The sequence below is a fragment of the Apium graveolens genome, chromosome 11 (assembly GCF_009905375.1).
Source record: "Apium graveolens cultivar Ventura chromosome 11, ASM990537v1, whole genome shotgun sequence".
Lineage (NCBI taxonomy): Eukaryota > Viridiplantae > Streptophyta > Magnoliopsida > Apiales > Apiaceae > Apium > Apium graveolens.
The window spans coordinates 89218253-89231883 of record NC_133657.1 but is presented as its reverse complement, the minus strand read 5'-3'; the positions used below and the strand labels follow the sequence as shown (position 1 = coordinate 89231883).

General features: G+C 31.0%; 1 protein-coding gene across 1 annotated transcript; it reads left to right on the top strand.

Annotated features, from left to right (window-relative positions):
- Positions 1–3715: 3715 nt before the first annotated feature.
- LOC141695682 (uncharacterized) lies at positions 3716–6940 on the top strand. Its single transcript, XM_074499909.1, has 9 exons — positions 3716–4127; positions 4215–4266; positions 4363–4673; positions 4758–4968; positions 5093–5560; positions 5618–5738; positions 5856–6120; positions 6225–6251; positions 6426–6940. The coding sequence occupies exons 1-9, from the start codon at positions 3716–3718 to the stop codon at positions 6938–6940; spliced, it is 2382 nt and encodes a 793-aa protein (XP_074356010.1).
- The last annotated feature ends 6691 nt before the right edge of the window (positions 6941–13631 follow it).

Sequence of the window (13631 nt, the reverse complement as noted above, 5' to 3'; positions counted from 1 at the left end):
TTACATAAGTAATATAATGATATAATAATTTTAAGATATACTGAGAAAATATATTTAAAGGTACTTATCTTTTTAATATTTCATTGGCTAAAAATTAAAAAAAAAAAGGAAAATATAATATAGTTAGTTATTCTTGGGAGAAAGAGGAGAAATGATAATAAATAAAGAAATTTAGAAGAATATCAAGATAATAAGTTGATTTAAAGAGAAAGAAGAAGTTTAAGGAGAATATTATGATGGTAAGTTGATTTTAAATTTTTTAATAAAAGATATTGAAGAAAATATTAGGAGAATATTACGAATGTAAATAAATATTTACGAATACTTGTCTTTGCCTAAAAATTAAAAGAAAATTTTTAGGAAAATATAATATAGTAAGTTGATTTAGGAGAAGGAGAAGAAATGATATTAAAAAAGGAAATTTAGGAGAATATCGAGATGGTAAGTTTATTTCAAAAGAAAGTAGAATGTTGGGAGAAAATTATGATGGTAAGTTTATTTTAAAAATCTTAACGGAAGATGTTGTAGAAATTTTAGGAGAATATTACGGACGATGATAATTTATTTAACGGAATATAAGGTAATTGTAGTAGAGTAAGTTGATTTTAGGAGAAGGAGAAGAAATGGTATTATAAAGGAAATTTAGGAGAATATCAAGATGTTAAGTTTGTTTAAAGACAAAGTAGAAGTCTTAAAAATATGATAATGGTAAGTTGATTTCAAAAAATTTAATGAAAGATTTCGTAAAATTTTTAGTAGAATATTACGAATGATGATAATATATTTAGAAGAATATAAGGTAATTGTAGTTTTTGATATTTATAACTCAAAAAATTGAGAAAATATAAAAATATAATGAGACGATTTGAGAGGCGCCACCTTAATGGCTCCGTCTTCTCCTTTATATAAGTATATTGATAGAAGAACATGGTGATAATATTCCTGAGATTAAATAGTCTCATTGAAAAGATTAAATTACCCATGTTTTTAATATCTATATAATCTTAAAGGCTACTATTGCCCATATAAGATTTACCCATTAATTTACCCATTAATTTACCCATGACCCATCTTATTTTTTACATATAAAACCTTATATTATATATATATCCATGGATCTTTCACATTTAAATTTATTATAACCCATTTTAGAAACTACTATAATATACACTTAACTCACTCTCTGATTGTAGCAACTGAATCATACGTTTGAATTTTTTTGAATTATTTCTCTCAGGCAGCTGCATAACTCCAGCCTCCTCTGATCTTCTCATTCGTTCCATGCTCCATTGATCTGCTGTTAATCATGGATCCACGGTCTTAGACAACCTCTTCAAGGACTTCACTTATAGGTTTATTTTCATTTTAAAATCCTGTTAATCATTATGCACGTTAACTGTTATCTGATTTGGTTGGTTTTTGTCTTTATCCATAGGCTTGAAATGTTTGATTCGTAGCCGAGATTCATCAAATCAGGACGCAAATCAATCTTCTGTGTTGCAGCCCATCCCAAGTTTGAATGTTCCTGACTCTTCTGGTATTGTATCTTTCTTTGTCTTTCTGTTCGTATGATATAAATCATGTTCTTATATTCGTTTCATGAACTTAGTTGTGAAGCGTAGAAATATTTGTGTTGGACAAGAAAATCTCAGTCCCAGTGTTACAGTTTCAAATCAACAGACACCAGGTTCTGTAGTATCGTCTGGTAAGTTTTCCATATCATACATATCTTATCTGTTACATAATTTAATTTTGAAACTCATGTGTAACATATGCATTTTGTAGTGGGAATTAGGTTTCTTTTACAGCCATTATTGAATAAGACAAATATTTTGCGTGATTCCCCCCCAAAAAAACCTTCTAACTTTGTTGTTGATATATCGTCTAATAGAAGCAACAAATCTTCCTTCACAGGTATGTGTAGTTTCTTTAAAAATGTTCCGTACAGATGTTCAATTTCTGTATCAATGTTCATTTTAGATGTATGATATTGTGTAAAAAAATTTGTCTGTGATATTTGTTGATTGCTAGATTTGAAACGTATGAGCAGAAGTGTGTGATTGAGACCTGTTGGTGGATCAAATAACACTCCTTGCAGTGTTAAAAATTTCAACTATTTCGGGTATTATACTTGAAGAAAATAACACTCCGATAGCCAAGAACATGGAAGGAGGTGTTGCATTGTCAGATATTACCGATGCGCCATATGCGTTATATTATTACTTGATACTGATATTACGAAGTTTGTATGTTCTGTTGCCTTTGCTATATATTTAATATTAAATTGTATTATTGGTTGTAGCCGTGAAACGTAGAATACATGGTCGCAATATTGAGAAGATTTTTACAAACCCCATGTGCATGTTGTCTTTTAATAATTTTGTTTTCAATAAGTTGTTATGATTTCCTATGTCATTATTGCCCCTAATCAGTTTCTTCCATTACTAACAATATATATTAATAACTCTGTATTTTTTATAGTTTTTGTTCAACAATCATCCTTATCGGGAATTACAGGTGTAGAAAATAACAGTGTTGCGGCGAAGAACACAAAACCATCTTCCACGCCTTCATATATGAACAGTACCATATGTGCGTTACCTATTAACTTAATTCTCAAAATTGTAAGATTTTATGTTTGTTTTGATGGGAAAACAATTAGTTTCCATTTTTGTATTTTGTTGCAGATAAGAAATGCAGAGTACGTGGTCCTAATATTGAGAAGATGTATACAAATGCCATGCGTATGTTTTTTTTGAGAATATGTTATTTTTAAAAAAAAATTAAACTTTACAGAATATAATTGATTAATCCCACTTTCTTCAACAAAGGAGATGTGTACTCAAATATTTGTTTGCTATGCAGCTGTGAAATGTAAAGGACTTGGTATGTCCTCTGTGAATAGCGGTGATGCATCTTCAAACTATAATCCCATCTTTGAACATGGGCGAATGAGCCAACCTGGGACGTCTCATTTACGTAGAAGTTGTCATAATCCCCTTCAACCAAAGTTAAGAAACAATAAAGGAAAGAATAAATGTCAAGCATCTTTTGAGAAGAGAAATTTGATTTTAGATTTTTGAAAATGTGGTTGAAATTGACAATGCAGAGTCCAGTGATTCAGATGTTGGAATTGATGATATGTACCATGATGACCCGGATTGTGTGATATTGAATCTGAATTTATGGCGTGGATATATGGATCTTGGTCCTCCGTCAAAGTTGTGCAATAAATGTGGTGCTACTATATGGAACGAAGAGCGTAATAATAAATCATGTCCGCGTAAAGAGCCCACATTTTCTTTGTGCTTTCAGAATGGTCATATACATTTTCCAAAAGAAAGACCGCCACCAGAACCACTTGCTTCTTTGTTACTTGGTGGTGAGGAATCAAGGCATTTAAACAGTACATAAGAGTGTACAACTGCATGATCCAATTCACTTCCACTGGTGGTAAGATTGATAACTCAATAAACAGAGGTAGCTCTCCATATTGTTTTCGCTTACAAGGTCAAAACTATCATTTGGTTGGGAGTTTAGTACCGCTGGATGGTTCTTGCCCCAAATTTTGCCAGCTCTACATATACGACACGCAGAATGAGGTTGAGAATAGAATCAATGTAATAGGAGGTGCTTCTGACAATGTTGATCCAGATATTATCGAGGAACTTTTAGTATGTTAGACAAGAACAATAAGTTAGTCAAAGCTTTTCGCATGGCTCGGAATCGGTTTGAAAATGAAGATCTGGATGAGTTTAAGTTAGTCCTCATATCATCTCAATCTTCTAGCGGGAGACCAAACCATATTACGCCATCTGATGAAGTTGTTGCGTTCATTGTTAGTGATGATACAGATACCTGTGGTTTTAGAGACACGGTTGTGAATTCCAAACAAGAAGGATTGAAGAGAATATATGAAACAGATCCACATTTCATGCATTTGCAATATCCAATATTGTTTCCTTGGGGAACCGAGGGGTATCATAATCGTATACCTCTGATAAGCAATAGATACTCTGAAATAGTGAATTTAGATGATGAAGACCTTGATCCCGACTCAACACAAAGGCGACATATTTCACTAAGAGTGTATTATTGTTACAAGATTATGATACGCACTTCTGAAGGTATTTATTAAAAGTAAGCAATGTGATTAGAATATAAACTACGTAAAAAATTAGTATATATTTTCACTATCGTGTAATTAATTTCAGGTTTAATGCCACACCTTGCCGGATGTTTGTGGCAACAGTACATTATGGATCAGTTTGCTGCCATTGAACAATATAGATTAGACTGGGTTTTAACGCATTAAACTACCATCCGTGCTGATTTGTATAATTCTGTACGTGATGCTCTCAGTAAAGGAGACCATGATCCAATGCATGTTGGAAAAGCTGTTATACTGCCTGCTTCATTCACTGGATCTCAGCGATACATCTCTCAATACTTTAAGGATTCCTTGGCGATATGTCGTGCAATTGGTCATACATCCTTATTTCTCACCATGTCGTGCAACTCAAAGTGGCCAGAGATACAAGAAATGCTTAAATTGTTGCCCAATGTTGATCTTGTTGATGCACCGGATATTGTTTCTCACGTGTTTAAATTGAAGCTTGATCAGCTATTAGATTTGATTAAAAAGAAGAACTACTTTGGAAAGTGTATAGGAGGTAAATTACATTTAATTTTTTGAATCATATCTACACATGCACATATTTAATGTCATATTTTTTCTTTAATTATCTTTTGCACAGTTATGCATGTAATTGAATTCCAGAAACGTGGTTTGCCACACGTGCATATGCTAATCTGGCTGAGCCCTGAAAGCAGACCTAATTCTATTAAAAAGGTTGACCAGTTGGTTTCTGCTGAAATACCAGATAAGAATTCTGATCCAATAGCATATGAAGCTGTTAAAAACTACATGATGCATGGACCCTGTGGTAAAGACTTACACATTTCCATGTATGGTGAAAGGAAAATGCATGCGTCATTTCCCAAAGAGGTGTTAATAAATATATTGATACATATGTTCCGTAATAAGTCTATTTTATTATTAATGTCGACGCATATAATTTTATTATTGCAGATTTAATGGTAATACCTATTTTGACGATTGCAGTTTTCCTGTTTATCGAAGGCGTGACACTGGTAGAGTTACAAACAAAAAAAGGATCAACCTTGACAATCAATATGTAGTTCCATACAATCGAGATCTTATGTTGCGGTTTCAGTGTCACATAAATCTGGAAATTTGTAACAGTTCAAGATCGTTGAAATATCTCTTTAAGTATTGTTTGAAGGGTCATGACACTGCTACAATCTTGTTGAAGAAGGAAAGTAACAAATCAGGTAATGAACAAACTGCAAGATCCGTGAAGAATTTGGATGAGGTAAAGAATTTTCTTGATGGTAGATATGTTTGTGCATCTGAGGCATCCTGGAGGATTTTTGGGTTTGACATTCACCATCGTTCCCCAAGTGTTGAACGCTTACCAATACATTTTCCCGGTCAGAAGTACTTGAATTTCCAGAGTTCTGCAGATTTGGAGAATGTGTACGATAACGCGACTTCCAAAAAATGTAAACTATAAGCATGGTTTGTAGCTAACAGTGAATTTCCACAAGCTCAAAATTTTACGTATATTGACTTTCCCACCCATTTTACATGGATAAAGAAAACTGCTAAATGGAAGCTTAGACAAAGAGGTGATGTGGTTGGGAGGTTAGCAGAGGTTCATGCAATAATTGGTGAATTATTATATCTTCGAATGTTGTTACTTAGATGTAAAGGTGCTTTATCTTTTACTCAGTTGTGAACTATTGATAGAACTACATATGATACTTTTAAGGTAGCATGTTGTGCTCTTGGACTGTTAAATAATGACAAGCAGTGGCATGATGCTTTGGAAGAAAATGCATTCTCAGGTATGCTAACCCAGATTTGGGCTATGTTTGTTAACATCCTGGCAAATTATTCTGTGTCTGATCCGCTTGCGCTATGGGAAAAATACTGGCTAGCATTGTCAGACGATGTTCTTTATATAAGGAGCAAGATTTCAGATAATATTCATTTAACATTGTCTGAGTATGAAATCCAAAACTATGCTTTAGCAGGTGTGTGATCATTATTAAATACATGATACGTCCGCTACTTTGTAGTATTACTTTTATTGTTTTTAATTAGATGTCGGAACATTTACCATTGTTTTTTTGTGCAGAGATTGAAAAGTTATTAAATGATGTTGGTAAGTCCTTAAGAGATTTTCATATGATGCCATTTCCTGACGAATAATTTTTTCACACTTTTGTCAATCATCTCATTGTTGAGGAAACTAGCTACAATAAAGAAGAATTGAGACTTAATCACGAAAAAGCTCATAAAAATCTGAACTTAAGGCAGCTGGATGTATATAATGCAGTTGTTGATAATGTAAACAAAAATAAAGGTGGAATGTTTTTTGTTTACGGCTTTCTTCTTCGATTAACATATGGCACCATTCCAGGTCTAACTAATCTGAATAGTGTTTTATGGGCTGTTTTGATAGAAACGCGTAGAGCATTTCAAGACCAGTATGAACGTGTTATCATTGAGACTGATAATATCCGGGCTTACCATGAATGCAAGTACTACAGAGAGGACGGATTAACACCACATACTAAGAGCACTTTCAAATTTATCCTTCCACGTCTTAATGATCCTAACATTCGTTATGAAATTACTTTGGTACATCAGCAAAGGAACTCTGTTGCAAGACGCTTGGCATATATTGGTAAACGAAATCTCCATAATTTGCAGACATTGGACCGACCTGTTGACAACATTCAAGAATTTCTTAATATGGATTTATGTATTGGCCCTCCACAAGCCCGATTTCATGATATTGAAACTGATGACCCTGAACCAGTTCAAGATGGTGTGGTTATGAATTTCTAAGCATGTTCAATTGTTTGTGTTTGTTCCTGTTAATTATAGATATGTACTAAATCCTTATGTAAATATGTAAAAATAATGTACAGTTTGGTTTTATAAATCAATGTAAATAATTATTGTACTTAGTAAATATGTGAAGTTGTAAATATGTTTGATTTGATGTTACATGCATTGTCCATTCCTAAATTTTTCGATTACCTACAATGTCCTATTTTGTTACTGACATGTTTATCAATTAAATTCATGATTATGTTTATTCCCACAAGGCAAAAATATTTTGGCAATTTTTTTATTATTACAAGTCATAATGATGTAGTAATACTTTCCAATAATCCAAGTAACTACCACTTAATAATTACGCATTTCTCAAGTTACAAATCTTTAAAGAATGACAGAGTAGAGTAGAAAGTGAAAAGTTTTTCTTAATATTCAATGTCGTTAACTCAAGTAATTGGAATACCTAAAGCATTTTACATTTCTACAAAGTTGAACAACTTCAAGTTTGCCCACATTTAAATATATAACAGTTGCATTGAGTAATTTATTTTATTTAGAGCTTATCATAATCAGTTATCATTCTAATTGTGCTTCATTACCAAATTACTATCTTCGCTACATCATGGAAAACTTTAATGTTTTCACCGTTGATACTGATATTATGGTTATATTGTTTACATTCATAATACACGATCTTGATAGCTTTCACATGTTTGGAAAGTTGTTGATGGCCTATTTTACCAATGCAAGCCGAATCCAAGTTAAAGAGATATTGCAGAAGCTCAACTGGGATGCTCTGTACCGGTATCATAATCATTACCTAGAAGTTAGGCGTGACCAATTTCATGGCTTTATTCGTTTTGCCATTTCTCTTGAAGTTGAGCAAGCTATGTTTTATAACTCGGTTCGAATGCTTTTCATGCGTAATAATGTGGATCATAATCTTCAAACTCTCTCTTTTCTCTCCGGTAATCATTTTCCATCTTTTTTTAGTTTTGTTTTTTTAGAGCCGTCTATAGACCATATGAAAAAGATCAGGTTGTTGGAGAAATGTCTCATATTCTTGGAATGGTTGATCTTAAATCGAAGTTAGTAGACATTGTTCATTTGCTTGAGGATATATACTGGTACATATCAGATGTAGACAATTTGCTTCCTCTTTCTAAATTTTATCCAAATACAAGAAATAAGGACTCGATAAATAGGATTGAAGGAAATCCTTTTGGTGAACAGCTTTGGTATTCACTTTGTGAGTTGACCATGAAAGAGAAGTACCATGAAGAAGGTGAATTTTTTAATGAACGTTTAACCATGTCACACATATGGAATTCAGGTTGTGGTCATTGCAAAGTGCAGTTACTTTTGTTCAAGATCTTGTTTGGTAATGTTTGTGACTGATGTATTGTAGTTTTATTGAATTTAGTACGAAATTGAAACATTTGGTAGTTTAACTTTTGTAATTTCTACCCTTTATGTTGAATGAGATATTATTGTTCTTTGTTGTTGTTCAAACTAAGATGAAGAATGTGCTGTAATATATGTGTTTTGAACTTGTAAATGAATTTAATTTGGAATGTAGTCCAAGATAGATTGTATGATATAATATTTTATTAAAATAAATAAAGATATAATAGAGATAGCAATTATATAATTATAGATTTTGTGATGTCAAAACCATAATTACAAATAAGGAAAAATACATAATTGGCCATATTTTGGACACAAAATCAATTATGGCATAGGAAGATAACCTCAAAGTTGTTAGACGTTGTCAGTTTGTAAATATCACGAACTTACGAAATCCCTGAGTTTCCAAATTTGTCGTCATTGAAACCATGATTGTGAAACTATAGTTTTCATGAGTATCATGAGATATTAGTTATAATACAAGTGTAACTCACATAGGTTTTAAATCAACACGTGGGGTATTATATGCACTTTTATTAAACCGTAAAATTCTATGTGCAATTCATAGGCCATGAGTTAATACTATGATTAGTTAAGTACCTTTATGGAATCACCCAAGGACTTAATACATAAGCCGAATGTTATCTTTAGTCGATAATTATAAAAAATTATAACAATTCAGTCATACCAAACATGGCAAATTCCATGTTTGCAATGATATGTCTAAAAGTGAAATCCATGCCAAAACAATTGGCGACTATATCAACATTACATGTCTTTGATGAAAATATATGTTAAAAACATTGGAATATCAGCAGAAACGCAAGCATGGTCATGATATGTTTTCACTCGAATTCATCTCCATTCCATTATCCCTAAAGTATCTTCCCTGGACATTCTCTGCATCAAGAAAAAGATCATTTGTATCTTTAAATGTGTGTGTTCAAATTGAGGTAAACAATCAGTTCAATATAAACCAAAAATAGTTTATGTAAGTTCAGCAATGATCGTTAATTAATATGACCATACTATATAATAGAATTGTTATTAGTAGAGTTCTCACCAAGCTTTAGGGTCTGATGTGCAAACATCTTTTGCACTCCATATTTGTCAAAAATGACCCGTCAAACCGACCAGCTTCCCAGTTTATGAACACAATAAAATCTCCCAGGTTAAGTTCAATATTTGCTAGAATTTTATTAAGACCAAAGAACCTTTTTCTCATTTTTGCAAAAATAACATGTAAACACTGTATCCAAAGGGAGACAATAGAGAACAACATCGGGAATATGCTTGCCAAAGCGTGCCATGAAAGGATGTGGAATATCCTGCATCAAAAGTGAAAACATATTTATCCTATGTGTTCTTATTATGTAAATAGACATTTTTGCTCGATTAAAGCATTTTACAAGTTTATAAGAAAATAACTTACAACTAAACCATCATAGATTGTATTCTCATTAGCTTCAACTAAAATTTTCCATCCAGCTCCAGCAACATTGGCTGATCATGTTTGTAAAAAGTATAATTAAAATCATGCCTTAAAACAATGACATTGTTCAGCCATATAGTGAAGAGCAGATTAGAGTTTTACATTGCTTGGCCATATAGAAATTCAGTTCTTCTGGTATGACATACTCTATTTTACATCCCGTCTTATCAAAAATGTGACCCCAGAAATTTCCTTCACCTTTATAGCAGAGAAGAAGTTTACAACCAATGCCTTTTTTGAACAAATTGTTTAGTTCCCCAACTCCACTTAAGTTTTCCCTGTTTTTCTCATAAGAGAATTGTAGACGTTGGCCACTTGGTAGCATATTAATCCATTACCAGGAAGATTTTCGCCATATGTAGAAACAATGGAGAGTGGTAATTTCTGAAGGCATAAGCAATGACTTATTCATTAACTTAATTATCAAAGTCGGTACATGTATTGGGACAAAAGAGTAAGTTATTTACCAATTCATCCGTGAGAGGTTGCATTGTGGCATCAACCTGAATGATGAATGCTGGAATTTTAACAGGCTCACGGTTTTGCTGCTGAGATGGAATATTATACATAAATATAATTAGCAACTACAAATTATTAAGTCTAATTGGCCAATTAACGAGACCTGTGCAATGCAACAATTATAATTTCATTGTTTTTTGGCTTCTAATCCAAGCACAATCATTTTGTTACTGTACTACAGAATATTGTAGTAGCTCTTGCTACTGTGAATCAGTCAGATGCAGAGTCCAGGCGCAATGATAAACATCTCTTAATACAATCATGGCAGATACTATTACAAATCAATGTAGCAGACCTGGATATCTATAATGGTTGTCCCAGTAGTAAACAAATATAACCAAAATCACAACATACACTGTTAGGCAAAACGGATTAAGACTATCAACCACATACTTAAAAGATTTGGATTGATTTTTCAGCATATAAATCAACATACAATATGACAATCCTAAATTATGATTTTCCGATAGATGAAAATACCCAATATGAATCAATACACAATGTTATCATGAGATTACATTGTCAATCCTAAACTAATCTTAATAACTATTTTCATAGAATCATCAATGTAGGCTATTCAATATACTTATTTGTATATAAACATGAGCAGGATTGAATAAATCAAAGACAATAATCATCTATTGGAGATTGATATTGAATCATCATGTTCTTAATTGAAGGAGAGAGTAGATACATACCTCCATGACAATTATTGAATGATTAGATGGAAAAGTTTTCAGCCGATGCTCCATGCAGAGTTGGATTGCGGTTTAGTTGTAGTATTGACTTGAATGGGGCTTTGCATGCAAAGGTTTATTTTGATAGAGATACCAAAAACTATTGAACCACTAAAAAGTCAAACAACACGCATCTCTATGTGTAATTATGATTTGTATTTATTTTATTGGAAAGATGTAATAAAATAATTATATGTTATTTATTTTGTTGGAAAGATGTAATAAAATAATTATAAGTTATTTAGAAGAGCAAGTAAATATTATTTATCTACTAACAAAAAAACATTTATTATTTTTAGAACAATATTCTGCAATCTTATCATAAAAGTTAATAATTCATGAATTATTGTTTCCCAGTAAGTTTATTTGACTGAATATGTCCTTATTATGGATTATAAACAATACTATTTATTCGGGATTTTTAATTTCTCAATATTATGTCATTAAATTTTAAGTTTTGTATTTTACGCCATAATATCTTCACAATACACAGTTCTAATAACCATCGACTTTAATAGATTATTATGTGTCATTTTGTTATACATGTTCACTCGGCTTCCCGTGCTAACTTAGATTGTTTCCAAAATACAGGTGATATCATTTTTTATTCTTTGCCGGATTATATATATTTTTGCAATAAGATGTTTTGTAATTGTAATTGGATTAAAAATAATAATAGACGTCTAAAACAAACATAGATATTTCAATAAATTATTCAGCAACAAATTTTTTGAACTAAAATATTGTTATCAAATGTTCGTACATATTAAACCCTCAACTGCATATTTTCTTTAGACTGAATATACCGTTACTAAGGATTAAAAACATTACTACTTAACCAAGCTAAAGATACATAGAATTTTTTTTTCTAAAAACATATATACTTTTGTATTTTACGCCATAATATCATCACAATACAAAGTACTAATACAATTGGTATTTGTTTTGGAGCCAGATTATATATATTTTTGCAATTACATATTTTGTAATTAAAATTGGATTAAGAATACTAATAGACGTCTAAAACAAACATAGATATTGCAATTAATTATTGATCAACAAATTATTTTGAACTAAAATATTGTTATCAAATGTTCGTACATATTAAAATATATATATGTGCAGAATTTTTTAGACTTAATATGCTCTTACTACGGATTACAAACATTACTACTTATTCGAGCTAATTAATATGTAGAATATGTTTTAGGCGAAGTTTTAACTTTTGTTTTCTACGCTATAATATCATCACAATATTATGCCCATATAAGAATAACAAAAAAACTATTGTTCTTTTTAGAACACTATGCTGCAATCTTAACATAGAAGTTGAGAATTCGTGTTTTTTTTTCAAAAAAATTATTTGACTGAATAAGCCCTTATTACGGATTATAAACATTACTATTTATTCGAGTTTTTTAATTTCTTAATATTTTATTATTAAGTTTTAAATTTTATATTTTACGGCATAATATCCTCACAATACACATTACCAAGGGTCATCGACTTTAATAGATTATTATGTGTCCTTTTGTTATACATGTTCACTCATCTTCCCATGCTAAATTTGCAATAGCTTCCAAAATACATCATTTTCTTTATTTGGAGCCGAATTATATATATTTTTGCAATTTGATTTTTTGTAATTGTAATTGGATTAAAAATAAAAATATACGTCTAAAACAAACATAGATATTTCGATTACTTATTGATCAATAAATTATTTTGAACTAAAATATTGTTATGAAATGTTGGTACATATTAAACTGTCAACTGCGGGTTTTTTTTAAATTTAATATGCTCTTACTACCTATTACAAACATTACTACTTATTCGAGCTAATTAATATGTAGAATATTTTTTGTTACGAAGTTTTAACTTTGTTATTTTATGCCATAATATCATCACAATACAAAGTACTAATAACCATTGACTTTAATAGATATGCATAATCTGAAATTATTAATAAATTAAAATGTTTTAATCGGCTCACTTATGTGTTCACTGTATGGGTATATCAAATATGATATGTTATATTGTAATAATAAATTTCTCATATCTACTTAATGAATTCGCTTAGCTTTGTCTACGTGAATCATTTTGTTGGTAAAATAAGATTCTCGACCGACTTGCATAAGTAATTACCAAGTTATAAATCAATGTATCATTATGCTTTCGATCAAATCTGTGAAACGAATTGATTAAGTCTCCTATTATGAACTTCTAAGGTTGAAAAATATATTGTATGTGTACTTGATACTAATTAAATGTGAAAGATTTTTGGTGTACTTAACACTTAATTCCTTTTTTATTCATTGATAAATATTAAGGCAATCTTTATGTTGACGATTTTTTGTATAATATGAATTTTTATACTATCAATGCAACAACTAATAATTTGATTAATGAAATCATCTAAAGAAAATTGACAATTAAAATATACATATTTTGGTACAATAAGATATGCACAAGTATCATACTCTCACTCCATAATTATCTTTATCTATTTCAAAGTAACTAACTTTATTCCAGATTAATATCC

Coding starts and splice junctions, on each gene's coding strand:
- LOC141695682 (XM_074499909.1), top strand. CDS start 3,716: ATGGCTCGGAATCGGTTTGAAAATGAAGATCTGGATGAGTTTAAGTTA. Junction 4,128..4,214: donor TATGATACGCACTTCTGAAG/GTATTTATTAAA, acceptor AATTAATTTCAG/GTTTAATGCCACACCTTGCC. Junction 4,674..4,757: donor CTTTGGAAAGTGTATAGGAG/GTAAATTACATT, acceptor TCTTTTGCACAG/TTATGCATGTAATTGAATTC.